Consider the following 26,594-nt stretch of genomic DNA (forward strand, 5'->3'; position numbering starts at 1 on the left):
CTGCTGATCTGATCCTGGACCTGCTGATCTGATCCTGGACCTGATCCTGGACCTGCTGATCTGATGCTGGACCTGATCCTGGTTCTGATCCTGGTTCTGATCCTGGTTCTGATCCTGGACCTGATCCTGGTTCTGATCCTGGTTCTGATCCTGGTTCTGATCCTGGACCTGATCCTGGTTCTGATCCTGGACCTGTTACAGCACAGTGAACAGGACCAGCAGCAGCAGAGACACTGGAGCTGTGAGCTGTGATCCACCTGCAAACAAACAGTTCAATGTTAATACATGAAGTACTCTGAGACATGAAGTACTCTGGGACATGAAGTACTCTGATACATGAAGTACTCTGAGACATGAAGTACTCTGGGACATGAAGTACTCTGATACATGAAGTACTCTGAGACATGAAGTACTCTGAGACATGAAGTACTCTGAGACATGAGGTACTCTGGGACATGAGGTACTCTGAGACATGAAGTACTCTGAGACATGAGGTACTCTGAGACATGAAGTACTCTGGGACATGAGGTACTCTGAGACATGAAGTACTCTGAGACATGAGGTACTCTGAGACATGAAGTACTCTGAGACATGAAGTACTCCGAGACATGAGGTACTCTGAGACATGAAGTACTCTGAGACATGAAGTACTCTGAGACATGAAGTATTCTGAGACATGAGGTACTCTGAGACATGAAGTACTCTGAGACATGAGGTACTCTGAGACATGAAGTACTCTGAGACATGAAGTACTCTGAGACATGAAGTATTCTGAGACATGAGGTACTCTGAGACATGAAGTACTCTGAGACATGAAGTACTCCGAGACATGAGGTACTCTGAGACATGAAGTACTCTGAGACATGAAGTACTCTGAGACATGAAGTATTCTGAGACATGAGGTACTCTGAGACATGAAGTACTCTGAGACATGAGGTACTCTGAGACATGAAGTACTCTGAGACGTGAAGTACTCTGATGCATGAAGTACTCCGAGACATGAGGTACTCTGAGACATGAAGTACTCTGAGACGTGAAGTACTCTGAGACGTGAAGTACTCTGATGCATGAAGTACTCCGATACATGAAGTACTCCGAGACATGAAGTACTCTGATACATGAAGTACTCTGAGACATGAAGTACTCTGAGACATGAAGTACTCTGATAAATGAAGTACTCCGAGACATGAGGTACTCTGAGACATGAAGTACTTTGAGACATGAGGTACTCTGAGACATGAGGTACTCTGAGACATGAAGTACTCTGATACATGAAGTACTCCGAGAATCAGTGTGCGTATAGTTTATTTTCACAAAGAATAGAAATATCCTAAATATTTGAAAAACTGAATTATAATATCAAACAATTTAATTTAGTTAATATACTAAAGTTTTCACAGATTAAAATCCTGCCTGTGTCGGTTTAGTTTATTCTATCTATATTTGTACATAATGAGTCAATCTTTTTTAATGGAATCAAAACACTGGTCTCACATTAATGCATCATTTTCCTGCTTATACTCCAATAAAAGTTCATAATAATGATAGTGTCGTGTATTCACTAGAGTAAACGATTTTGGAATGTGTTTAAAACATAATGACAGGCTTACATTTATGATTCCTATCTTACATTTATGATTCCTATCTTCTGGACTCTCAGAGATTCCTCCAGATGTTTATCTTAGTTCTCTCCCTCTTTGGAAGGACCTTTGACCTTTGACCTAGGGAATGACCTCTGACCAGCTAATGGAGGGGTGTAGAGGGAAGGTTCTTGACCAGTGTGTTTTCATCTTCAGGTACAGAAACACGTCCTTATTTAGGCAGAAGGCCCCATGTGGGACGACATGTGACCTGAAGTCATGGGCGGAGCTAACCTCCGGCTGGTCAGACTTCACTGGGTGAGTTCTCAGAGCTCTAGAGCTCGTCCTGACCTGCACGACCTTTGTGTAATAAACATTATTAAACTTGTAAGAACTGGGTCCGCGTTCCTTTCCTTCATCATCAACTTCTACAACCACATCGACATCTCGGCTGACCAGAATATACCATAACAGTACTGCAAATACTCATATAGCCAATCAGAGCCTGGCCGGGCGTGGCTCTCTGATTGGCTGCTGTGCCCCCCCCCCTCACCGCTGGGCAGCAGCAGCGGCTCGGTGACGCTCGTGGACCCGTTGTGCGGCGCCGGTTGGATCTGCAGCAGTTTGCACATCAGAGGGTAAATGTGGACGCTGTCGAACGGCTCGGACACGAAGTTCCTCCTGAAGTCGGGACCGATCGCCCTGAAGATGGTCTTCATGTCCATCTCCCCGTTGTGGTAGCCGTGGTCCCCCTTGTTCACGTACACGATGAATCTCTGGTGGGAAACAAAACCACCAGGAAAGGAATTAGAAACAGAACGGACACGAGTAGAGGAGGAGATCCTGGACCTGGACTCAGTCCTCAGGACCTGGAGGACAACAAGTCAAAGTGTCTCATGCTGTTTCACCTGTCTTTAATAAAACCAGTTCAGTGTCTGTTTGACCTGAAGACCTGGACTCAGTCCTCAGGACCTGAAGACTTGGACGCAGTCCTCAGGACCTGAAGACCTGGACTCAGTCCTCAGAATCAGAAGACCTGGACCCAGTCTTCAGAACCTGAAGATCTGGACCCAGTCCTTAGGACCTGAAGACCTGGACTCAGTCCTCAGAATCTATAGTCCTGGACCCAATCCTGAGGACCTGAAGACCTGGACCCAGTCCTCAGAATCTGAAGACCTGGACTCAGTCCTCAGAACCTGAAGACCTGGACTCAGTCCTCAGAACCTGAAGAACTGGACTCAGTCCTCAGAACCTGAAGACCTGGACCCAGTCCTCAGAACCCGAAGTAAAGACCTGGACCCAGTCCTCAGAACCTAAAGAACTGGACTCAGTCCTCAGAACATGAAGACCTGGACTCAGTCCTCAGAACCTGAAGACCTGGACCCAGTCCTCAGAACCTGAAGTAAAGATCTAGACTCAGTCCACATAACCTGAAGAACTGGACTCAGTCCTCAGGACCTGAAGACCTGGACTCAGTCCTCAGAACCTGAAGACCTGGACCCAATCCTCAGAACCTGAAGACCTGGACTCAGTCCTCAGAACCTGAAGACCTGGACCCAATCCTCAGGACCTGAAGACCTGGACCCAGTCTTCAGAACCTGAAGACCTGGACCCAATCCTCAGGACCTGAAGACCTGGACCGAGTCCTCAGAACCTGAAGACCTGGACCCAGTCCTCAGAACCTGAAGACCTGACGAGCGCTGGTCAGCTGTTTATTCTAAGACTGTTAATATCGAGTGAATCTTGTTTCCAAATTGAATGAAGCTGAACGCTGGACTTCCCTGGACCTGAACCACGCACATGAAAGTGAGAAGCTGATCAGGAATCTTCTGTAGAAAAGAATCGAGCTGAGACAGTGAAGTTAAAACGTGAGTTGATGCTGAAGGTTTCAGGTGAAACTCACCGAGTTCAGGTTGAATCCCAGATCTGCGACGACCACGATGGGAGGAAGCCGCTCACTCTTGCCGAGATGGAAGCTTTCGGGCATCTGGTCTTTGTGGTAGACCGTCAGATTGGGGGCCTTGGATAGAGAATCAAAAACCTCCTGCTCCTTCCCCGGCCGCGGCGTCAGGATGCCGAACCCGCCGTAGTCCAGGATCTCGAAGCTGGCGAGCTTGATGAGGTTCAGGTACTTGTTGAGGATGATCTCCTCCACCTGAGGGCGCTTCTTGACCGTGGTCATGCCGTGGTCGGAGGTGATGATGACGTTCAGGCTGTCGGTCAGGCCGTGGCGAGCGATGGCCTCCCTCAGGTAGCCGATGGTGCGGTCGATCTGGCGGATGATCTTCTTCCTGTCCTCGTGGTCCGGGCCCTTGGCGTGGCCCACGTTGTCCGGCTCGCCGTAGTACAGCGTCACCAGGTGGAAGTCTTCCTCAGAGAACCAGCTCATCACCGTGTCAACGTTCTGACGCCACTCCGTCTCGTTATCGTCCGGGTGGTCGAACTCCTCCACCAGCGCCCGGTTCACCGCCTGACCGCTGTAGTTGGCGCCACCTCCTGGGAAGTGGAAGGAAGCGGTTTTCAGACCCTAGAACAAAACAACGAGATCAGTTTAGACATCAAATCGAACTTATAGAACCGGTTCTGAACACTGCCATCTTGTGGCGATAACTTCATTTGAGTCCGTGCACTCGTGATCGTGTTGTGGAGACATGTCCCGACTGCTAACATGGTGAAGGTGGACACCAGGTGGATGGAGACACTTCAGGTTAACAGAGGCGTCATGTAAACACAACCTCATATGAATGTTTATTCCAGATTCACGCTCCAGCAGATTTCAACAAGCATCATTTCTCATGAGCCTCTCATGAGTCCAGGAGCCGGGTCCAGGGGATCCGGACCCACCTGGTTCTGAGCTGTGATCCACAACGGCAGGACTCCGTTGTCCCACCACGCCGATCTGGTCATTGTCTGTTTGTGAGAAAGCTTCAGGTTGGTCTTGCTGTCGTACATCATGTTGTGGACGACCTCGTGGTCCTCCACCCACCGACCTGTCGCAGACAAACAAGAACAAGACGTTTTAAAATCAACGACAATACGAGAAGAACAAAGTTGTTCACATGAACTTCACTGAACTCCAGATAATCTGGAGAAAGGATCAGGAGGTTCTGTATCTGATCAACACGCACGTTCTCAGTCGAAGGTCCAACCGGAGCATATCTGTAATGAGGTTCTGAAATTAACCAACCAGGGAAATGCATGTGTCCATAAATCTGAGATAATATCATTTATGATGTCACTATTACCACAAACATGTCGTAAAGAGCCTGGTCTGTTCCGTGTGACCTTTGTGCTCCGAGCTTTATTACATCCTGTCACTCACCTTCCTCTCATCTGCGTTTAGACCAGAAAGATTTTAAATCTTATACACAAATAAAACATAAAATGTGAAACATAAACACCACTGAATTATTAAAAATGTTAATTCAACAAATAGATTTTCAGTAACAACATTTTAGAATCAACCTAGGAATCTCAGTTTTCTTTTAACCACAATCGAAAATCAATTTATAATAAATAATGCACTTTATACATCTGCTGCTGTCGTTTCTACATCAGTGATATGAAGCAGAATTATTATAAAGTTACAAACTGAGGTTTTCTTCATAGAAAACACAAAGAGTTTCAACCACTTGACAGATGAAGCTAAAGTTGAGCTGGGACGTGGAGTTGATCAGTTGATCAATAATAATAATAAAGTTTAATTGTATTGATGATTCATTTTTCATATCAAACAGTCGCAGTTTTGATTTAAAGACTGTTCACGTTAATGTTGATCCAACGTGAAAAAGATCATTAGTTTCAACGAAATTATTCAGAAATATAATCTGATTTAAATAATATTAGTCACATTTTTCTAAACAAACAATGTTCACATGTTTTACTGTAGTTTTCACTTTGTACAAGTAATAATAATAATGATTAATAATAATACTGATAATAGTGATGTGTTACCGGTGATGGTGGTGAAGTGGGACGGCGAGGTCATGGTCAGCATCGGGGGGGTGATGTACTTGGCCTTGACCCCGTCCAGCACCAGCTGGTCCAGGTTCGGTGTCTCCACGTCCTGGTCGTAGTCCCACCTGAAGCCGTCGAAGGAGATCAGCAGCAGCTTGTTGGCGCCCGCTGCCTTGCTCGCCGGTTTCCCGGCAGCACACAGGGCGGCGGCGCCGAGCAGGAGCAGCTGCAGCTTCTTCATGGTCAGATGGAGTGAGAGCGTCTGAACGAGCGGCAGCGGGACGCTCACCTGCTGGTTACTGAGTAACTGTGAGATCCAGATCTGCTGAGCCAGCTCACCTTGACCTCAGCCACAGTACAAGTACTGCGTTACAAATACTCAGATACACGTAAAAGTACTAAAGATTCAAGTGTCAACGTTCTGCCGTTAAAATGACCTCTGACCTGTCACATCATGAGTCGTCTGAGGGGGGGGGGGGGGGCCCTTCAAGTGTTTAGTTCCAGAAAATCTAAATAATCGTTTCAAGTAAAAATACTTGATGGTTGAGTTGGAACTGAAGTGAAATGTTGGTTAAGTGATGAAGAGCCTCTCCTCTTCATCGCCTGCTCTTCATCAGCACAAAGATTCAGTTTAATCAGATGATCATAAAGTCAGATTAGTGCCGACTCATCACTGATGAGATGAATCATTAGTCATCAGAAACTCTGAGGTCATCGACCTTCAAACTGTGGAAATCATTCGTTCGTTTTGACGCCTCAGCTTTTTTGTTTCTGTGGCAAAAATCAAATGATGTTAATATTTCAGATAAATAAACACAAATGAAATAAATACAAAATAGAAACTAAAGAGCTTTTACTGTGAAGGAGACGACTGAGTGTTGATCTTATAGCATTTATGTTTTTGTAAAACAGCAAAATAACAAATTCAACAATATTTAAAACGACTTGATTTTTCGAAGCAGAAAAACAACAGTGGAACATGTAACGCCAGCGGAACATGGTCCAGGTCACAGGTTCGATTCCCCAGAGAAAAATATCATCTGCTTGGTACAGTCGAGAAAACTCAGATGAATGTAGTTGAATCTCAGTCCAGTATTTTAGAATAAAACATCTGACTTATTATTAAAGATTTATTTTATGTTTTAGTTAATTGATTTTATTTGTATAGAGTGGCCACTGGTGTAATTCACCCTCTGTTCCACTTGATGGCAGTTATGCGCCATTTCGTTGTTTACAATAAACACAGAAGAAGAAAGAAGCTTGTGAGAATAACTTCCGGGTGATGTAGTAACTTCCGGCTGTCACAAGTCCGAGTCCCTAGCGCTCAGGTTTAAAGTTGATTATTTATTTTTGTATTTAAAAACGCAATACAATTAAAGAAAGCTTCGTGACTTCCGGGTTGTCTTCCCCGGTCTGTTCCGGTTCTCTGACGGAGCAGGTTGGTGCCTGAAACCACGTGACCTCTGCGCTGCGTCCGTTAGCTTAGCACAGGTTAGCATGTAGCATGTAGCATGTAGCACGGAGACAGCTTCATATAGATCCAGGTTTAATTAAAGATGTCACCTTGGACTAGCACATGTTAGAACTAGTTAGTGCAGGTTAGTACTCGTTGGCACAGGTTAGCATGTAGTTAGTTAGCATGTAGTTAGTTAGCATGTAGTTAGTTAGCATGTAGTTAGCATGTCACCATGTAGTTACACTAAGAATCTTCTCAACAGATCCATGTTGAAACAAACTCGTAATTATTTAATGTTTATTGTTTAATTCAAACTTGATGTTGTTCTTCGTCTCCTGGGAGATGACGTCAGTAGCATGTGTTGATGAGACGTGATGAAGAGGAGAAGCTCCACGTGTCCCTGACATTATATATATATGTATATTTATTATATATTGAGCTAAGATCTGCTTCTGGAACCTGTTGTATCGATCAGCTGTTTATTAACCACAGAAACATCTGATCTGTTTCAGAAATGTCTTCGTTCTGGAGCCTGAGGCCGTTTCTGACGTCACTGATTCAAGGTTTGTTTACTTTCCTTCACGTCCGCTGAGCACGAGTCTGGCAGCTAAACGCCAAACTGCAGATTCTCCTGGATTAATACAGACTTTATACAATGAGGTCGGGGGGGTGAAGTCTGCAGATAAACTTGCTTCTTCCAGTTTGTCTGGAAGCAGCTTCAGTGCAGAACGACTCAAACCGTAGAGAATCTTCATGAAGAGTTTCTCACAGAAGATCAAACATTCTCTTCTCAGCTCATGAATATTAATTAGCAGTCAATCTAATGTGTCGTATTAAACGTGTTCTCTCCTGCAGCCTCGCCTCACGCCTCTGCCTGGGGGGGGCGCCTCCTCTCCAGGACGATGGCCACCCTCAACCAGATGCACCGGCAGGGGAAACCCAAGCCGCCGCCCAAGGCCCTCGGCGCCACGTTCGGCCGGCCGCAGCTGAAAGCCGTGATCCTGAAGACCATGATCCGGAAGCCCAAGAAGCCCAACTCCGCCAACAGGAAGTGCGCCCGGGTGCGTCTGTCCAACGGGAAGGAGGCCGTGGTGTTCATCCCGGGGGAGGGGCACAACCTGCAGGAGCACAACGTGGTGCTGGTGCAGGGCGGGCGCACGCAGGACCTGCCGGGGGTCAAGCTCACCGTGGTCAGGGGCAAATATGACTGTGCCCACGTGGTGAAGAAGAAGCAGTAGAGAGAGAGCGCTCAGGCGCCGCTGTTTATAAATGTTTGTGCTCTTTACGTTGCGTCATCACGCCGACCTGGTCAAAGGTCAAAGGTCAAAAATCAAGGACAGAGACGTGGAACCGGCTGCAGAGTTTCACTTCCTGTTCAGACTCCAGCGTCACTGCAGAACTGACACTGGATCATAATGTCTGTGACACATGGGAATAATGAGAATGATCGAAATGATTCTTTGTTTCAACTTTAATTCATGAAGTTCATATTTGAGGAAGAATAATAAAGACGCCAGATTCACCTGAGACTGTTTGATTTCATTAGTGTTGAAACGTTTAAATCTCCAGTGAAGACGTCACATGTTTGATTTCTCATATTTACACGTGTCTGGTGAAAACATGAGGAACTGTTTGATGTTTGTTTACAGCAGCTCATGGCTGTGGTGAGCGTGAGCGCCCTCCTGTGGCCGAGTGGGTGAACTGCACATGGAGTCATGTTGAATAACCTGATATTAAAACAAATGTGAACTCTCATTGTTGAGTTTATTAATGTTATTATTAATGTTATGACAGTAGAGACTCTTTCTTCTCTCAGTGTGTGGGAGGAGCATGTAAAGGTCACGTGATCAGCTCCAGTAGCAGATGAATATTATTAGGTTTCTCCTCAGCAGGTTCCTGCAGTTCTCGGTCCGGCCGGCGGCGGCAGCACCGAGCGGCTGCTGCACCAGGAGACCTCTGAGTTCAGCTGCGCCCCCTGGCGGCGGGCTCTGACATGACGTCACCAGACGAGCTGAACTTTAACTCACACATTTAACATCAAACACCACCGAAGAAGAAACGAGTCATCGGCACAGCGGCGGTGGAGCTCAGCTACAACAGCTGGAGAACAGCTGGATTACGCTAAGCTAGTGCTAGGAGAAGCTAAGCTAACGCTAGGAGAAGCTAAGCTAACGCTAGCCGCCCCCCCGGCTCCTGGCTGCCCCCCCCCGTCAGGAGGCGCTGGTTCCCGGTGACTTGCTCGGTTGCTCGTCAGAAATCTACGGTAACGTTTCGTGTTGTGAAGGCTGTGATCTGCAGGCTAGCTGTTAGCTTAGCATTACAGCTCGATGAGTCAACATCTTAAAGCCTCAGTCTGACGATGTGTTGCACATCCGGTGATCCGCTTCTCCGCCGTCGATTAACCGAGTCTGTATCTTGGAAACAGTTAAAACGCCTGTTTTCATTTTCCATTTATTTAAATGTCTTTTTCTGTCCGAACCATGAATTTCACAAAGAGGATAAGACAATTATTATTTTTTAAAAATGATATAAGCTTGTATTTAGTATCAATTTCACATGAAGCTGCGTTGAGTTAAAGCCAAGTTTGAGAGACATTTAAAATGAAATGGAATAAGTGTATTTGCAGCTCTTCTCCAGAAGAGTTATTATCCAGATTTCATCTTCTAATGTGTTGAACCGGTTCTGGATGCTCAAGCAGTCCACACACAACACAGACACACAACACAGACACACTAATATTAATAATGATTCAACGGATCAAACACCAGGGACCAAACTTTCTTGATCACATGATCAACTGGTCAAACTGGGACCATCACTCACTGGTTCTCTCACCAGCTCTTTAGAGATGAAACCCTCAGAAGATGCTTCCTCCTTCACCAGGAGGACGAGCAGGTGTGAACTGAGGCTCGGAGATAAAACACCAAAGATAACGATCACAAAATAACTTTTCCTCCATAGCAATAGAAGACACCAGGTGGACACTGAAGAAGACACCAGGTGGACACTGAAGAAGACACCAGGTGGACACTGAAGAAGACACCAGGTGGACACTGAAGAAGACACCAGGTGGACACTGAAGAAGACACCAGGTGGACACTGAAGAAGACACCAGGTGGACACTGAAGAAGACACCAGGTGGACACTGAAGAAGACACCAGGTGGACACTGAAGAAGACACCAGGTGGACACTGAAGAAGACACCAGGTGGACACTGAGTCCTATGGAAAGAGGTTGAACCTGAAGACTTCTCGGAGATGCTGAAGCTCTAAGTGGAAGTCTTTGTGGATTAAAGCTTCAGCTGAATCTGATTCAGTGAATTCCAGCTCAACCTTCTTCATTCCTGATTGTTTTTAATCCACAGTTGAAGAACCGATAAAACCTCCTCCACAGCTTCTTCTTATTCTTCTTCTTCTTCTTCTTCTTCTTCTTTGGTGGAGCTGAAGGCAGCTGGTGCTTCTTCCTGCCTCTCGGTTCCTCTGTGCTCTTGCTGACCTGCTGCTGCTTTAACATCATTTTAGTCTTCTGCATCTCAGAGATCTTCACCTTGAGGACCTGGTTCTTCTTCTCCAGGTTCATGTTAACCTGTTTGGTTCTCTTTGCTTCGCCCGTGCTCTTTGCAGCTGCCGTGTCCAGATGTTTGCACAAAGCTTTCACCTTCATGTACTTCTCATTCACCGTCTCCAGTTGTTCTCTGAGCTTCTGATTTTCATTCTTCAGACTCGAGTTCATCCGTCTGAATTCTCTAGCGTCCTCCTTGGACTTTGAACTGAACTGTTCACACTGGTCTCTGGTCAGTTGGTGCTTTTCTTTCATCGTCTCCAGTTCTTTACTGAGCTCCTGATGTTTCTTTTTCAGACTTGTGTGTGTCTGCTGCAGTTGTCCTGTGTCCTCACGTTGTCCTGTGTCCTCACGTTGTCCTGTGTCCTCACGTTGTCCTGTGTCCTCACGTTGTCCTGTGTCCTCACGTTGTCCTGTGTCCTCACGTTGTCCTGTGTCCTCACGTTGTCCTGTGTCCTCACGTTGTCCTGTGTCCTCACGTTGTCCTGTGTCCTCACGTTGTCCTGTGTCCTCACGTTGTCCTGTGTCCTCACCGGCCTGGACAGCTGACTTGGTGCACAGGTCTTCGTCCGGTCTGAACTTCCCTGTCGTGGTCTTCAGCTGCTCACTGAGCTCCTGGTTTTTAGTTTCCAGACTGGTGTTCCTCTGCCTGAGTTCCTCTGCGTAGCTCTCGGCCTCTGAAGCCACGGTGTTTGCTAGATCTTTGTACCAGTCTTCAGTCAGTTTGTACTTCTCTCTCATGGCCTCCAGCTCCTCCTCCCTCAGGTGCAGATGTTCCTTCAGCTCCTCCTCCCTCAGGTGGAGATGTTCCTCCAGCTGCTCACTGAGCTGCGTCCTCGTGTCTCCGGCGTCCTGCTCGGCGCTCCGTCTCTTCTCCCTCGTGTCCCTCATCATCACGCTGGGGGGGCGCTGGCTGCACATGACCTCCTGACCTTTGGTTTCATCCCATGGTTCTCATACATTAACCTCTTCTTCTTCTTGTTTAATGGTGAATTGCTGCATCGAATTCTCTTCATTCCTTCTCAGTTCTCAGGATGAATATCAACATTAAAGGATTAGAACCATGTCATCAAACAAGAGGATTCCCTTGATGTCACAGATCGCTTTGATATCATAGATTCAGTGACGCCACAGATCGAGTCGTCTCAGGGACTATTTCAAAAATATTGATTTAGTGTTTGGAACAGGGAGATGAACACAGATGGCGGTTTTGCACCGTGGAGGTTTCCTCTTCTTCTTTGGAACCTCAAAGAAGAAGAAGACGACACAGACTCAGAATCAGAGTCAGACTCGTGTTCACTGACCTCGACAACTCCCGGTCAAATTACCAAAGAGTGTGATTTGTAATCTTTCTAAATATCTGTTTTTTTATATTTATACCCAACCCTATTTATGTCTTTGTAAGTAAATGATTTAAGTTTCAACTCTCAGCTTCTTGAATGAATGAAATTCAGATCCTGCCTCATGATTTGTATTTTCTCTTACAAGAAATCATATTTCAGTTAATTCTAGAATTTTGTTCAACGTTCAACTTCCAGTAAATTATAACTTTAACTTTCCAAGTTTTGAGTCTGCTGTTAAACTTCTGACCACGTTTCTGAAGTTTCCTTCAGCTTCATCTTCCAACTGTTGATTCTTCAGTTCCATTGTTTCCATGTCCCTGTGCCGGCGGCAGCCGTCCACCGGGGGCAGCATGTCCTCGTCCGGTCGATCCGTCCCATCCTCGTGAACACGATACCTGAGGAACTCTTTGAGGGAATTTCTTCACATTTAATACCATTGTTTATTTGGACTCAAAGATGAAATAATAACATTTTGGTGGTTGAAGATAAAGCTCATGGCAACCTCATGTTCTTGTGATCTTTCAGAACAGCTGTAGGGAATTTCATCACATTTGGCAGAAACACTCAGAGACAAACCACAAACACATTATCTGTAGAACATCTCTAGAGCGACCTATCAGATTAACGATGTTTATGTAAGCTGCTTTTACACATGAACCAAACAGAGACCTGTATTTCCTCCTCCTCCTCCGGTGCATGTGTGAACATTACGGCCGAGTGAGAGGCTCTGCATTATCTTCAGACTTTCTCTGCCTGGCCCCCGAGTATAAAGTCTGCAGAAGGTCAGGAGAACCTGTGAGAACACAGCAGGGGGTCCTCCGCTGGGGATGAAGCAGTTTCATGCACAAAGAAGATGAAGATTTCCAGAGAGTTTGTGGAGATAAGAACTGAATCAGGCCCATTATCAGAGTTAGTGTTTGTCCTGTGGAGCAGCAGCAGGTCGTCGGGTCGGACTCGAACACGTGAGAACATCAGGAGAGGAGCTCACAGTGAAACACTGAAGCTTCAACAGAGAGAAACTCTGGAAAACATCCAAACAACAGTTTAAGGCCAAAATAAATCTACTTTACTCTTCTGGTTTCTACTTTCTAGGTTTTTCCAGAGCTCTCAGCCGCTGGACTTCCTCCACCGGAGCAGGAAGGAGCCTCAGACTCTTCTAATGTAGAATGGATCTGATCAGGAAGTGACTGACGTCTGCTTGTGTCTCCTCCAGAGGTCAGAGGTCTCCAGGTGGAGCAGAGGATGAGGAGATGAATGGAGTGAACTCTGAAGCAGAACAAACGGGAGAGGAATGTCAAGGTCAGAGATTCCAACTTCCACCTTCATCTAAACATGTGGGGGGGGGGGGGGGGGGGGCTGTTTGTGTTCGAGGTCGTCAGCTGCCGGGAGAGACTTCCTGTGAGACGCCTCTCGTGCTTCAGGAGGACTTCCTGTTGGAATCAGCCTGTGGTGACTCTGAGGTTTAGAACCTGGAGGAGCAGAGTGGATCCTGCTCACTCATATTTAATAATCATTATACTGATAAATCTAAATGAGTCGAGCTCTAGTGAAAACACACTCCAGCCTAATGAGAAGCTCTGGATTATGGGATGGCCGTTTGTAAAGCAGCTCACGCTGAAAATAACAGCAACATTTTGTCACATTTAGCTTCAAACCATGTTTAAAAAACTGGTGTGAATTTTTGAGTCACTTTTTTGCACATTTACAACAATATTTGTCAACTTAGAGATATTTTAAATAATTAAATCCAAATGCTAAATGTTACACTTAAATGTTAAATCTAAATGCTAAATCTAAATGTTAAATCTAAATCTAAATGTTAAATTTAAATCTAAATGTTAAATTTAAATCTAAATGTTAAATCTAAATGTTAAATTTAAATCTAAATGTTAAATCTGAATCTAAATCTAAATGTTAAATCTAAATCTAAATGTTAAATCTAAATCTAAATATTACATCTAAATGTTTCGGGTGAAACGAAATATTTAACTAATATGCAAATTCAAATGCCGGTTTGTTACTTCCTGTTACCGGCATTTGAATTTGCATATTAGTTAAATATTTAGTTTCACCCGAAACATTTAGATTTTAGATTTAGATTTAACATTTAACATTTAACATTTAGATTTAGCATTTAGATTTAACATTTAAGTGTAACATTTAACATTTGGATTTAAATATTTAAAATATCTCTAAGTTGACAAATATTGTTTTAAATGTGCCAAAAGGCAACCTGGTTGAAATGCAGCTGTGTTTAGACCTGGGATGTGCCTGTGTGGAGCAGCTGGAGATGTTCATGTTGCTGTAGATGTTCATGTCAGTGTGGTCTCCTGCAGGAGCACCGGATCCGGACGGACCTGCACGGAGACCCGGCAGCGCTCGGTGTAAATACCGTCACCGCTGCTCAGAATGCAGCCGGGAGTTCTCCCGCCCGTCCCGGCTCGCCGACCACATGGCGGCGCACGCAGGAGACAAACCCCACAGCTGCTCCGTGTGTGGGAAGCGCTTCAGCAAGAAGATCAACGTGACGGTGCACCAGCGCGTCCACACCGGAGAGAAGCCGTACTCCTGCCCGGTGTGCGGGGTCCGCTACGCCCAGCTGGGCTGCCTGCGGCGCCACCGGCTCGGCCACGCCGCGGAGAAGCCGCACCAGTGCTCGGTGTGTGGGCGGGGCTTCGTCCAGCGGCGCCATCTGGTCCAACACGAGCGGACGCACACGGGCGAGCGGCCGTTCTCCTGCCCGCGGTGTCCCAAGCGCTTCGCCTCTCGCACCGGGCTCAGCGGGCACCAGAAGAGCCACGAGGAGGAGAACCTGCGCTCCTGCTCCTTCTGTGAGAAGGTCTTCTCCACGCCGTCGTCCTTCAGGGATCACGTGAGGCTGCACACGGGACAGAAGCCACACCCCTGCTCGCTGTGCCACAAGAGCTTCAACCGGCCGGGGCTGCTGAGGAAACACCTGCAGAGACACGAGGAGGAGCAGGAGCTGCTGGACGCTGCCAGGAGGGTGAGTCCAGGGTGTGGTGATGGAACCAGAACCAGAAACCACCTCAGAGCCAAAGGACACGGTGGAGAGGAGGAGGGACTCCCATCTGAAGGGTTGATCGGGGGGGAGAGGTCCAGAGCAGGAGCAAGTTTTCAAACATCAGTAAAACACCGAGTGTAAGAAAAGCAGTTCAGTGTTTCTATGACTGGAGCGAGAGCTTTGTATGTTTCAATGGTTTTTGGTTCTTTTAGTTTTGGTTATCTCTAATCTTCTAACGGCATCACAACAAACAGATGTTTGAATCCAGCACCAGGGTCACATGGGTCAGGACTGTAGAGATATAAAGATAGAAGATGTTACTGAGGTCTGATATTTTACAGTTTGACATTAAAATCATAATAAAAACATTAATACAAACTACCACAGATACTGTTTATCTGTTGAAGTCTCATAAATCTGCTTGATTCCATCTGTGTGATCCTTGTCTGGAACCTCAGGGGGAAACGTCTCCCAGCTGCCTCCTGTGCCACAAGAGGTTCTCCACCGAGGAGAAGCTGCAGCTGCACCAGCACCTCCACCAGGGGGCGCCGCACTTCAGCTGCGACACCTGTGGTCGAGGTTTCACCCGAGCGTCCCGGCTGAGGGAGCACGTCCGCTCCCACACCGGAGAGAAACCCTTCCACTGCCCGGTCTGCAGGAGGAGCTTCTCCGTGCAGAGAGCGTTCAGGAGGCACCTGGAGGTCCACAGCACAGAGGAGCACCCCCCCGCCGCCACCACCGCCCCCCCGGGAGAGGGCCCCCCCGACGAGGGGCCACCTGCACCAGGAGACCACCAGGTGAGCATCAAGGAGTTCTGGTCTGAGATGATTCCTCTATGACTCCAACCCGTCGTCTCATCCTCTTCTCACCAGAGGAAGTTCACTGAGGGGGGGGGGCAGTGTGTTCACACAATCACTTGCGTTACAGAGCTTTGTTATTATGTGAGAGTTCTGAACTTGGATCTGACGACGTCTGAAACCATCTGATCAAACTTCATCTCATCACGTTTCTCTTCCTGTTCAGAAGGAGGCGGAGCCTCACAGCTGCAGCCTCTGCTCCAGGAGCTTCCTGCGGCCCGACCTGCTGCACCAGCACATGAGGATCCACCTCAGAGACGGACTCATCGCCCACCCCCCCGACCAGGTGCGACCCCCCCCCCCCACAGAGACAAGTCTCAGGAGAAGACAAGTCCGTCTTCTCAAAACAAAGACTCATCACGAGTCGACCTGTTGGTTCAGTGGAGGTTTGCAGAAAAAGATCCAAGAACAAAGGATGAAGATGAAAGTGGTTCTGTCTGTTTCAGGAGATCTGGTCCAACCTGCAAACTGAGGAGGAGGAGGAGCTTGAGGAGGAGGAGGAGGAGCAGGAGGAGGAGGAGGAGCAGGAGGAGGTGAACAGAGGGATGAAGATGGAGGACGAAGAGGAAGACAGACTGGACGAGCAGATAAGAAATGTACATTTTCACCTCGATGGTTTTCAACAGCTTCTGTTAACAAGAGGGGGGGGGGGGGGGGTGGGGGGGGATCAACAGCTTCTGTTTCTGTTCCAGTCGAGAACATGAGGTTTGTTTCCTTTGATCCTCAGGACTCAGAGCGTTCAGCCGAGTCATCCAGCCCGCGGCCTGGTAACCATGACGACCCCGGCCGCTCGGCGATGAGGAAGGACGACGGTGAAGGACACGAGGACGAAGACGTCGGCGGTTTGATAAACTCTGATGGAGAGGAAGAGGAGTGGAGGGCCCCCCCCACAGGTCACTGAACAGCTTCTTTATTCAGTGAATCTCACTCACTTCTCTCCTCCTCTCTCCTCCTTCCCGAGCTTCCTTCCCTCTCCTCCTCTCTCCTCCTTCCCTCGCCTCCTCTCTCCTCCTTCCCGAGCTTCCTTTCCTCTCCTCCTCTCTCCTCCTTCCCTCACCTCCTCTCTCCTTCCCGAGCTTCCTTTCCTCTCCTCCTCTCTCCTCCTTCCCGAGCTTCCTTCCCTCGCCTCCTCTCTCCTCCTTCCCTCGCCTCCTCTCTCCTCCTTCTCCAGCTTCCTTTCCTCTCCTCCTCTCTCCTCCTTCCCTCGCCTCCTCTCTCCTCCTTCCCTCGCCTCCTCTCTTCTCCTCCTCTCTCCTCCTTCCCTCGCCTCCTCTCTCCTCCTCTCTTCTCCTCCTCTCTCCTCCTTCCCTCGCCTCCTCTCTCCTCCTTCTCCAGCTTCCTTTCCTCGCATCCTCTCTCCTCCTTCCCGAGCTTCCTTCCCTCGCCTCCTCTCTCCTTCCCTTGCGACCCGGTGATGCTCAGTTTCTTTCCTTTACTTTGAGTTCAGATTCTCTTCAGGTACAAACAAGACGTTTGGAGAATTATTAATATTATTATTATTATATTTACCAGTTTCAGGCTGGAAGTTGGAGAAATAGAAAATAAGAACATTTTCTTTCAGCTTTAACTAAAACTAAAACCTTGTGGGATTCTTTTCTCCCAGCAGACTCGGCGAGCGGCTCGGCGACGCCGGCTGACGGGGGTGGTGACGGGCGTGGCGATGGGCGTGGTGATGGGCGTGGCGAGGGGCGTGGCGATGGCGAGGGGAAAGGGAAACACTTCTGTCCCGTGTGCGGCCGCGACTGCTTCAAAGCCTCGTCGCTGCAGAAGCACCTGAGGACTCACTCCGGCGAGCGCCCGTTCCAGTGCCCGACCTGTAGGCGGAGCTTCACGCAGCAGGTGCACGTGACGGAGCACCTGAGGACGCACACCGGGGAGAAGCCCTTCACCTGCTCCGCCTGCGGCAAGAGCTTCACCTTCTCCAGCGCCCTGCGCCGCCACCAGCGGCTGCACGCCGACGCCCGGCCGCACCAGTGCTCCGTCTGCCAGAAGAGCTTCAAGCAGCGCTGCTCTCTGAAGACACACCTGCTGACCCACTCGGGGGTCCGCTACCAGTGCCCGCTCTGCAGCAAGAGCTTCAGCCGCGCCCTGGAGCTCAGCTACCACGTGGACACGCACTCCGCCGCTCGGCCGTACTTCTGTGACCTCTGCAAGAAGAACCTGAGCGGAGCCAGGATCTACCGCAAGCACATGAAGAAGCACGAGTCACAGACCTCACCACAGACTTCACCAGGAGGAGGAGCTCTGGAAGTGGGCGGAGCCTCAGAGACTCCTTAGGATCGATCTGGTGGTTTTTGTCGGTTCCTCCTGAAACCGGAGCACCGTTTGTTTTCTGAAACACTGAAGTCTTGTTCCTCGAGGTTAGGGTTGGTAGCGAACACAGAGTTGAGCTGAAGCTTCGGTTTGATGTTTGAAACTCGAGGTGAACGAACTCTGAACCCGTCCTGCAAATAAACTGCTTTTACATTTCTGTTCCTGGTGAATAAACCAGAGACAGAACGTTCTTCAGTGACCTTTAAATGTGTCGGGAGCTTTTCATTTGCCTTCATGCTAAGCTAGGCTAACGCTAGGCTAACGTTATCCTGACACATCGATCTGATTCTCCCACTCTGAACTGATCTCTGATTGGTCGATAGTTTCTACTGCATTGCTTGTTTTTCCCACACACTGTAAATAAAGATGGACGTCATGAGAACTCGTGGAAGTGACACTAGGCCATCGCCATCGCCCCCTGGTGTCCGGCTGCAGTACAAGCCATAAACCCCTCCTCCTCCATGTTAGCAGGTGGGACGTGGACCAAACAGAAAAACAAAGAAGACGTTAAATAAATGTTTGTAAAGTTTCTGTCGTTTTAGCTCGTTCTTCTCTCTGATGTTTGTTCAAGTGTTTCTGATCAGTTTGGATTTAATCAGTTGTTTGATATAAAAACAGGCTGATGATTGACAGATGAGCCTGACTCCTGATTGGCTGTTCTACGGGAACTGACACTGACTCCTGATTGGCTGTTCTACGGGAACTGACACTGACTCCTGATTGGCTGTTCTACGGGAACTGACACTGACTCCCGATTGGCTGTTCTACGTCTGCGTAGCGACAGATACACGTTATACGAGGAACCATGGAAACTAATGTCATCGTGTTTTAAATATGTTCAATAAAGTGACTGAGACACAAAACATCCGACAGCAGCTGGAGAGAATGATGAGGAGGTGTGTGGTGACATCATGGGGTCACGTGATGGAGGGAGGAGTCAGCAGTGTAAAAAGATACAGGTGTCATTGTAGAGTCAGTAATAAATAATGTAATATGTTAAGGTTATAGTCATAGACATATAAGGCTAGATGCCTCGGCCAATGGAGTCGAACGTCACCACATGGCGGCCATCTTGCTGCAGGCGGCTCGCTCACCCATAACATTGTGTTGTAGTGGTGCGTACTTTTTAAATAACCATAACTTGCTCAATTTTCGACCGATTTTTAAACTGTTTGGTTTGTTATAAATGTCAGAGATGTAGTTATGACACTGCATAAATTATTAAATTGTTTAGAAAAATAACATAATTATTCATAAGTATGCAGTGTCATAGCTACATCTCTGACGTTTATAACAAACCAAACAGTTTAAAAATCGGCTGAAAATTGAGCAAGTTATGGTTATTTACCACTACCAATACAATGTTATGGGTGAGCGAGCCACCCTGGCAAGATGGCCGCCATGTGGTGACGTTCGACTCTGTCGGCCGAGGCATCTAGTGTTTATATATGATATCTATAGTCATAGTTATGTGATGAGCAGTAAATCCAGTTTCCCCCTAGAGGCTGCAGAATGCATTACAGCCACAAGACGCTCTGTGTGTGTCGTGTGAAAACCGTCCACAGGATGGCAGCAGAGGGACATGTCCCGGAGACGTGCTTCTGTCCCCCAGCCCCCCCCCCTGCAGGATAAGAGGCAGGCTGCTGCAGGTTCTTCTGACACTTTCACATCGAGCCTCAGCTCCGAGCTTCCTCTTCTCCACCTGATCTGAGAACCTCCAGCAGGACGTGTCCAACATGTCCAACATGATGTCCAACATGATGTCCAACATGTCCAACATGTCCGACATGTCCGACATGTCCAACAGGTCCGAGAGCAACACGACGGCCGCGGTGGACTGGTCTGAGGTCAGTTCTGTCCTCTGTCTTTTATTGTGATATTTAACTTTGACTGAAGAGAATATCAAACTGTCTTCTGTCCTCTGGTCTCATCGCCTCTTCACCCGAGCTCCTCTCGTCGATTCATAATCAATAATCGCTCAGGAGACGATTCGGCTGTTTTAAGAAGAAGTGAAATCAGATTTAACATCAGACCTAAAAACTGAACTTTTATCAGAGAGATTAAAATCACACCTGCTGCTCAGAGACGTGCAAACAGAACAAAACAAGATTCATGTTATTTATTGTGATATTTAACTTTTACTGAAGAAAATATCAAACTGTTTGGCCGGATGTTTGCTCACATGTGAAGAACATCACGAGAAGCAACCTGCTGCATTCCATATATTTACATATATGATTATTATTGTGATTTATTAGTTTATAAAGGGATGAGTTTCCTGATGATGAGAAACGTGAACGTGTTGGAAGCTGCTGCTCGTTTTCTATCTTTCATCTTCACACCGGAGGTTTTAATTCTGATCAATAATCAATAATCCCACAAACTCCATGTCTGCACGTGTCATCACTGTGACATCACTGTGACATCACTATCAGTGTCAGCCAGAAGGGATGGAAGTCAGAAGTAGATTTTTCTTTCTGCATTTTGACAGTTAAGTTGATATTCAGTGAATATTTCATGTTTGGTGATTTATTCCAAAGGTTTGATTTGTTTCTGTCTCTGGTTCTGATCGTGGTTCTGCTTCCTCACATGTTGATGTTCCCGGTCGCAGGTGTATGAAGCCGTCAGGTGCGTCCAGCTGCTCATGGCTCTGCTCAGGTCAGTGATGTCATCACACACAACCTCAGTGTGAGGATCTGTTGAGTCTGTTTCTACACTTTCATTTCACCCACATGTGTTTGACATGTGTAACTCACAGGATCTGATGACTGATCCGTGATGAAGTGACGTGTGTTGCTTTGTGTTGCTTTGTGTTACAGTGTTCTGGGCTCGGGCTCCGTCATCGTCTGTGTGATGTCACAGAGACTCCGCCGGAGGCCGGAGGTCAGTCGCTCGCTGGGTCACATGACCAATGCAAACACACAAACACACACACAGACTCACACTCTGCTGCTGCTGCAGAGGAAAACCAATCAGCACAATGTGACTTTGTGTTTCAGCTTCAGCCGCTTCTCCTGCTGGGCGTGTCCGACCTGCTGCTCGCCCTCTGCTGGCTGATCGGAGCCGCTGCGTTCTCCGAGCGCTGCAGCCGCCTCAACACACACTGCTACAACCTGCACACTGTGGAGCAGGTAACACAACCTAACACAACCTAACACACACTGCTACAACCTGCACACTGTGGAGCAGGTAACACAACCTAACACAACCTAACACACACTGCTACAACCTGCACACTGTGGAGCAGGTAACACAACCTAACACAACCTAACACACACTGCTACAACCTGCACACTGTGGAGCAGGTAACACAACAACACACACTGCTACAACCTGCACACTGTGGAGCAGGTAACACAACAACACACACTGCTACAACCTGCACACTGTGGAGCAGGTAACACAACATAACACAACCTAACACACAATGCTACAACCTGCACACTGTGGAGCAGGTAACACAACCTAACACAACCTAACACACACTGCTACAACCTGCACACTGTGGAGCAGGTAACACAACCTAACACAACCTAACACACACTGCTACAACCTGCACACTGTGGAGCAGGTAACACAACCTAACACAACCTAACACACACTGCTACAACCTGCACACTGTGGAGCAGGTAACACAACAACACACACTGCTACAACCTGCACACTGTGGAGCAGGTAACACAACAACACACACTGCTACAACCTGCACACTGTGGAGCAGGTAACACAACATAACACAACCTAACACACAATGCTACAACCTGCACACTGTGGAGCAGGTAACACAACCTAACACAACCTAACACACACTGCTACAACCTGCACACTGTGGAGCAGGTAACACAACCTAACACAACCTAACACACACTGCTACAACCTGCACACTGTGGAGCAGGTAACACAACAACACACACTGCTACAACCTGCACACTGTGGAGCAGGTAACACAACAACACACACTGCTACAACCTGCACACTGTGGAGCAGGTAACACAACATAACACAACCTAACACACACTGCTACAACCTGCACACTGTGGAGCAGGTAACACAACCTAACACAACCTAACACACACTGCTACAACCTGCACACTGTGGAGCAGGTAACACAACATAACACAACCTAACACACACTGCTACAACCTGCACAATGTGGAGCAGGTAACACAACTGACGTTTCAGTTTCAGTCTCTTTAAGTTGTGACCTTCTCCAGCAGCTAAAGGTCAAAGGTCAAACCACGGAGAGTTTCTCTAGAATCAGGAACCTTCACGTGAATTTGACTTTCAACTGTTCAGGAAACTCTCGACTTCCTCCGGAGAAACGCTTCTGAAAGCAAACGTCACACAAGGTGATTCACCGAATCTGATTCTGCACATTTGGAATGACGTGCATGTTGATGCTTCTGGATCAGAGGGACAGGAAGTGGAGCCGCACAAGAGAAAACAGGAGAGAACATTCCTGACCTACATCCTTTGTTCAGAGCTCAGCTGCAGCTTTCATCCCTGAGAGACGTGCACGTGACACCAGCGTGCACGTGAACAGAGAGTGCACGTGAACAGAGAGTGCACGTGACACCAGCGTGCACGTGAACACCAGTACCACAGAAGAAGAGTTTACGGCCCCGTCCCAATTCCTCTCCTTGTGTCCTTCACTAGTGTCTCCTCCTGCTTCCTCCGTGAAGAGGGAGGAGTTTCAATCTTCCTCTCGTTTGTAGGAGGGTTAGAGGGCCACGCCCCCATAGAGACACACAACATCACGCCCCCTACCCCCCATGGAGACACACAACATGACTCTTGATTAAAGTGTGTGTTTGTTCCGTCAGGTTCTCTACATGTCCTCGTTCTTCTACACACTGAACTACATGTGGAACCTTTACAGAGGAGTGAGAGAGAAGCTCTGCAGCTGCCTGGAGGGATACTCTGTACAGGTACACACAACAGACACACAACAGACACACACTCAGGTACACGTGTGTGACCTTCACAGATTACCTACACAATAAAGTGCAGCCTGTGTCAGATGTGATGAAACATGTGAATCCATGATGAAGACGAGATGCTCTTCCTCTTCTTTTGTTCCCAGTTTTCCAACCGGGTGAGAACAGCTGATCGGACCACGGCTCTGCTCTCAGGGTCAGTTCAGATCTTCATGTAGCTTCAGGCTGTAAGAACATACATGTAACATGCGTGTTGACGGCGCCCACGTGTCCTCAGGCTGGTTCCTCTGCTGCTCATGACGCCCGTCTTCATACAGGGAAACCTCAGCCAATGTCAGACCAACTTCACTCAGCCGTACAGGTGAGGACGTGATTATTAAAGCTTTTAAATGATGAAGAGAACTCGGTTTCATGTTGGTCTGATGTTTTCTCTGCGTGTCGTGTGTGAACCAGGTGTCTGCTGATGGACACGGGGGCGCTGTACCTGACCTCAGAGCTCCAGCAGCCAATCAGAGCCTGCCGCCTGCTGCACACCTACGCCATCGCCGTCTTCCTCATCACCTTCGTCCTCACGCTCCTCATCATCACGGTGAGTCTGCGCTCGTGGAAACGTGTCCGTTCATTTACCGCTAAACAAGATGGCCGCCTGGCTCCTCCCGCTGCTGTAGGTCTTCGTGGTGAAGGCGCGGTGCATCTACCGGCGGGTTGTGACCTCCAGCGGTTACCTTGGCAACGAGCAGCGGACCTCTTTCCGCCTGATGGACCGACGGATGCTGCTGTACCCGCTGGTCTTCGTCCTCTGCTGGGGTCCAGGTCTGTCCCCATACTCAATCACCATGGTTACTGAGGGACGGGACAGGGAGCTTTCTGATTGGCTGCTACGGCTCCAGTGATGGAAGTAGCAGGTTTAAGATATATATATGTATAAATGTATATATGTATAAATGTATATGTGTATATGTTTCTTTTAAACGGTTTGTCTCCCTCAGCCGTGGCGCTGGCGTTCCTGCGGCTGGTGAAGCCGTCAGCGTGTCAGGGAGAATCCGCCGCCGTCCTCTACGTCTCTCAGGTCAGGACTGTCTCTTTAAGAACCAATCAGAGATGTTCACTCTGGCTCCTCCCATTCAACCAGATGTCCATCTGTCTTACACGTGACATCACAATGTCCCAGATCATGTCCCATGGTGCACGCTGGTTAGGGGCGGATCCACCTCGCTGCCTTGTCCCCACGTGGAAGACAAGATTCAAGATTCAAGATTTTTTATTGTCAAATGAACAGAGATAACATGAAGTCAATGAAATGCTTGGGTCACACTCTCTCTTTAAGCAATGCTCAGTAATTTCAACCCAAAAAAAATAAAATAGAAATAGAAATAGTATAAAATAGAATAAAAATAATAAAAAAGAATAACAATGAAATAGAATATCAAAAATTTAAAATAGAAAATAAAATATATACATCTAAATATATATCTTTACAGATGAATGTTCAATTTGTGCAGTAGTGCAAATATTCAAATATGCTTGTTATGGTGCTGGTGCAAATATGTAAATATTGCATATTGACCCCCGACACTAAGTTGTGGACATTCTCCGGACTTCATGTCCTGCTGGCGTCTCCATCTGAGACGCCATCAGGACATGATTCCTCTGAAAAGTCAAAGGTCCCGATCACACGGTTCCATGTGTTCTGTCACTGAGACGTTAGAAACAAAACCTTAGAAACTGAAGACGTGAACTTGTCCAGTAGAATCTCTTTGACCTCTCCGTGTCTCGTCTTCTGTCCACAGACGTTCACCTCGGCGTCTCAGGGTTTCCTGAACTGTCTGGTCTACGGCTGGATGCACACCAGCCTGCGCCGGGCCGGCAGGTCGATTCTGTCTCGGGACGCGGACACTCAGACGCCGCTGCTGTCGTCACAGAAGAAGAAAAACTACCTGGCGCTGCCCAACATCAGCTGAGACAGACAGCGAGGGACAAAGTGTCCCGACACCTGCAGAGAAGACACCAGAGGGAAAGTCTGAACTTTCACTTTCCACCGAGGGAAAACCCCGAGGACCCGAGCGTCCAGCTGCCGTGTGGAACCTGTGAAAAGGGGAAGAAGAAGAGGGGGGGGGGGTTTACGTCAAGAGGAAGAAGGACAGAAACAGGATTTGAAAGAGACAGACGGTTTACTCCAGGTCATGTGACACCTGCTGCTCAGCCTCAGCACAACACCAGTGTTCAGTTTGTGAACAGAAACAGAAAACATCATATTTTAATGAGTTTCGTCTGAAAACAAATAAAAACATTTTGAGTTCATCAGAGAAAAGACGAAGACGTCCTCACACGTCTCCGTGGACGAGAAGAACTCACTGAACCGTCTCAGCAGCTCAGACCAGGTCGATGCTGAAACTGATGCTGAAGAATGTTTGATTTATTTACATCTGAAAAACTTTTTTTATCGTTTTCAGCTCTGCACAGATTCTGGCTTTTCAAATTAAAAGTCTTCAGCGATGTGAGGAGTTCAGAGCAGATGTTCTGATGAAGGTCAAAGGTCACAGTGAAGACAGGATGGACAGATAGAGATATGGGTAGATAGATGTAGAGAGAGATGGAGAGATAGAGAGAAGGATAGATAGATGGAGAGATATATAGAGAGAGATAGATAGATGGATAGATAGATAGATAGATAGATGATGGATAGAGAGAGAGATATGGCGAAATAGATAGAGAGAGATGGAGAGATAGATACACAGATAGATGGATAGATAGAGAGAGAGAGAGAGAGAGAGTCTCTCAGTCTGTGACCTCAGAGGCTGGGACCTGGCTCCTCCCCCTGGTCGTCTCTGAGGCGGCTGCACCACATAACCACCGGTCCGCCCCCGGACTCGTTCTGACGCAGGAGGCCTCCCTCATTAGGAGCTCCCCACCGCCCCCCCGCCCTGGAACAATGACTTCCCTCTGATCCGACCTCTGACCTGACCTCTGACCTCCACTTCTCTGGAACACGGACGTTCACACGTCATCAGATCTGAACCCAAGTGTCTCCTGCACAGTTTCTGTTCTCTCACCTTGAGAAGAGTTCAGATGAAATGTTTACAAAGCAGCTGCAACTTTAAAGTGGTTCTTTAACTTTTCTAAATTTAAATGTTGAAAATACAAAATATATAAAATAAGTTTACACTGGTTTTGTTGAGGTTATAGATTTTTTTATTGAGAAAAACAAAGCCAACGTCCGATGTGAAGAAAATGTCGTTGGTGTAAAATGTGAAGAATAAGAATGTGTTGAATATTATTATATTATTTATCTTCTAACCCTGTTCAACATCATTTATATTTATTGATTATAAAAATAACCCTGAATTAATGTTGTCACGAGGTTACATCATTGAAGATTTTTCGCACAAACACAGGAGTCGGGAACTGGAGCAGCAGGAATCCAGCCGGCGTCCATTTTATTATTTACTCCTGTTTTTAGAACTTTCTTTCCTTCCCTCACGTTCACGACCTCTGACCTTTCTGAAAGTTTGTTTCTGTTTCAGAAACGCTGCATAATTAGTGAATATTTTGTTTTTTATATTGTAGT

General features: G+C 47.4%; 5 protein-coding genes across 7 annotated transcripts; 4 read left to right on the forward strand and 1 right to left on the reverse strand.

Annotated features, from left to right (window-relative positions):
- Positions 1 to 195: 195 nt before the first annotated feature.
- On the reverse strand, positions 196 to 6,760 carry zgc:153896 (uncharacterized protein LOC569930 homolog). Its single transcript, XM_061080833.1, has 6 exons — positions 6,728 to 6,760; positions 5,535 to 5,844; positions 4,425 to 4,570; positions 3,484 to 4,107; positions 2,134 to 2,356; positions 196 to 257 (listed from the first exon to the last, which is right to left on the reverse strand). The coding sequence occupies exons 1-6, from the start codon at positions 6,758 to 6,760 to the stop codon at positions 196 to 198; spliced, it is 1,398 nt and encodes a 465-aa protein (XP_060936816.1).
- Positions 6,761 to 6,805: 45 nt separating this feature from the next.
- On the forward strand, positions 6,806 to 8,314 carry mrps12 (mitochondrial ribosomal protein S12). Of its 3 annotated transcripts, none has more exons than XM_061081224.1 (3): positions 6,806 to 6,865; positions 7,506 to 7,556; positions 7,849 to 8,314. In XM_061081224.1, exons 2-3 carry the CDS (start codon positions 7,508 to 7,510, stop codon positions 8,229 to 8,231), a joined length of 432 nt encoding a protein of 143 aa, XP_060937207.1. In that variant the 5' UTR covers positions 6,806 to 6,865; positions 7,506 to 7,507; the 3' UTR covers positions 8,232 to 8,314. The 3 variants fall into 3 exon arrangements, with proteins under 3 accessions (XP_060937207.1, XP_060937205.1, XP_060937208.1); XM_061081222.1 differs by having other exon boundaries at positions 6,812 to 6,975; XM_061081225.1 differs by lacking the exon at positions 6,806 to 6,865 and adding an exon at positions 6,962 to 7,028.
- A 3,894-nt stretch (positions 8,315 to 12,208) lies between these two features.
- On the forward strand, positions 12,209 to 15,758 carry LOC133013788 (gastrula zinc finger protein XlCGF57.1-like). Its single transcript, XM_061080834.1, has 4 exons — positions 12,209 to 12,279; positions 13,111 to 13,196; positions 14,234 to 14,901; positions 15,378 to 15,758. The coding sequence occupies exons 1-4, from the start codon at positions 12,209 to 12,211 to the stop codon at positions 15,756 to 15,758; spliced, it is 1,206 nt and encodes a 401-aa protein (XP_060936817.1).
- A 539-nt stretch (positions 15,759 to 16,297) lies between these two features.
- On the forward strand, positions 16,298 to 18,619 carry LOC133013790 (transcriptional repressor RHIT-like). Its single transcript, XM_061080836.1, has 3 exons — positions 16,298 to 16,372; positions 16,504 to 16,669; positions 17,383 to 18,619. The coding sequence occupies exons 1-3, from the start codon at positions 16,322 to 16,324 to the stop codon at positions 18,051 to 18,053; spliced, it is 888 nt and encodes a 295-aa protein (XP_060936819.1). The 5' UTR covers positions 16,298 to 16,321; the 3' UTR covers positions 18,054 to 18,619.
- A 1,266-nt stretch (positions 18,620 to 19,885) lies between these two features.
- On the forward strand, positions 19,886 to 25,096 carry tmem116 (transmembrane protein 116). Its single transcript, XM_061081982.1, has 11 exons — positions 19,886 to 19,936; positions 20,701 to 20,747; positions 20,909 to 20,972; positions 21,089 to 21,220; positions 22,913 to 23,017; positions 23,173 to 23,222; positions 23,304 to 23,387; positions 23,480 to 23,615; positions 23,695 to 23,839; positions 24,016 to 24,095; positions 24,817 to 25,096. Exons 1-11 carry the CDS (start codon positions 19,886 to 19,888, stop codon positions 24,985 to 24,987), a joined length of 1,065 nt encoding a protein of 354 aa, XP_060937965.1. The 3' UTR covers positions 24,988 to 25,096.
- Positions 25,097 to 26,594: the final 1,498 nt, after the last annotated feature.

Source organism: Limanda limanda, chromosome 11, assembly GCF_963576545.1.
Source record: "Limanda limanda chromosome 11, fLimLim1.1, whole genome shotgun sequence".
NCBI classification, from domain to species: domain Eukaryota; kingdom Metazoa; phylum Chordata; class Actinopteri; order Pleuronectiformes; family Pleuronectidae; genus Limanda; species Limanda limanda.

Excerpts from the sequence above, each read along its gene's own strand:
- zgc:153896 (XM_061080833.1), bottom strand. The coding sequence starts at position 6,760 with ATGGCGCATAACTGCCATCAAGTGGAACAGAGG. Across the intron at positions 4,108-4,424 it reads GGATCACAGCTCAGAACCAG|GGTCTGAAAACCGCTTCCTT; the intron begins GTGGGTCCGGAT and ends GTTTTGTTCTAG. Across the intron at positions 2,357-3,483 it reads TGGGATTCAACCTGAACTCG|AGATTCATCGTGTACGTGAA; the intron begins GTGAGTTTCACC and ends GTTTCCCACCAG.
- mrps12 (XM_061081224.1), top strand. The coding sequence starts at position 7,508 with ATGTCTTCGTTCTGGAGCCTGAGGCCGTTTCTGACGTCACTGATTCAA. Across the intron at positions 7,557-7,848 it reads TCTGACGTCACTGATTCAAG|CCTCGCCTCACGCCTCTGCC; the intron begins GTTTGTTTACTT and ends TCTCTCCTGCAG.
- LOC133013788 (XM_061080834.1), top strand. The coding sequence starts at position 12,209 with ATGTCCCTGTGCCGGCGGCAGCCGTCCACCGGGGGCAGCATGTCCTCG. Across the intron at positions 12,280-13,110 it reads GGTCGATCCGTCCCATCCTC|AGGTCAGAGGTCTCCAGGTG; the intron begins GTGAACACGATA and ends TGTCTCCTCCAG. Across the intron at positions 13,197-14,233 it reads AACGGGAGAGGAATGTCAAG|GAGCACCGGATCCGGACGGA; the intron begins GTCAGAGATTCC and ends GGTCTCCTGCAG.
- LOC133013790 (XM_061080836.1), top strand. The coding sequence starts at position 16,322 with ATGAAGATGGAGGACGAAGAGGAAGACAGACTGGACGAGCAGATAAGA. Across the intron at positions 16,373-16,503 it reads TGGACGAGCAGATAAGAAAT|GACTCAGAGCGTTCAGCCGA; the intron begins GTACATTTTCAC and ends TTTGATCCTCAG. Across the intron at positions 16,670-17,382 it reads GTGGAGGGCCCCCCCCACAG|ACTCGGCGAGCGGCTCGGCG; the intron begins GTCACTGAACAG and ends TTCTCCCAGCAG.
- tmem116 (XM_061081982.1), top strand. The coding sequence starts at position 19,886 with ATGTCCAACAGGTCCGAGAGCAACACGACGGCCGCGGTGGACTGGTCT. Across the intron at positions 23,616-23,694 it reads TCACGCTCCTCATCATCACG|GTCTTCGTGGTGAAGGCGCG; the intron begins GTGAGTCTGCGC and ends CCGCTGCTGTAG. Across the intron at positions 24,096-24,816 it reads CCGTCCTCTACGTCTCTCAG|ACGTTCACCTCGGCGTCTCA; the intron begins GTCAGGACTGTC and ends TTCTGTCCACAG.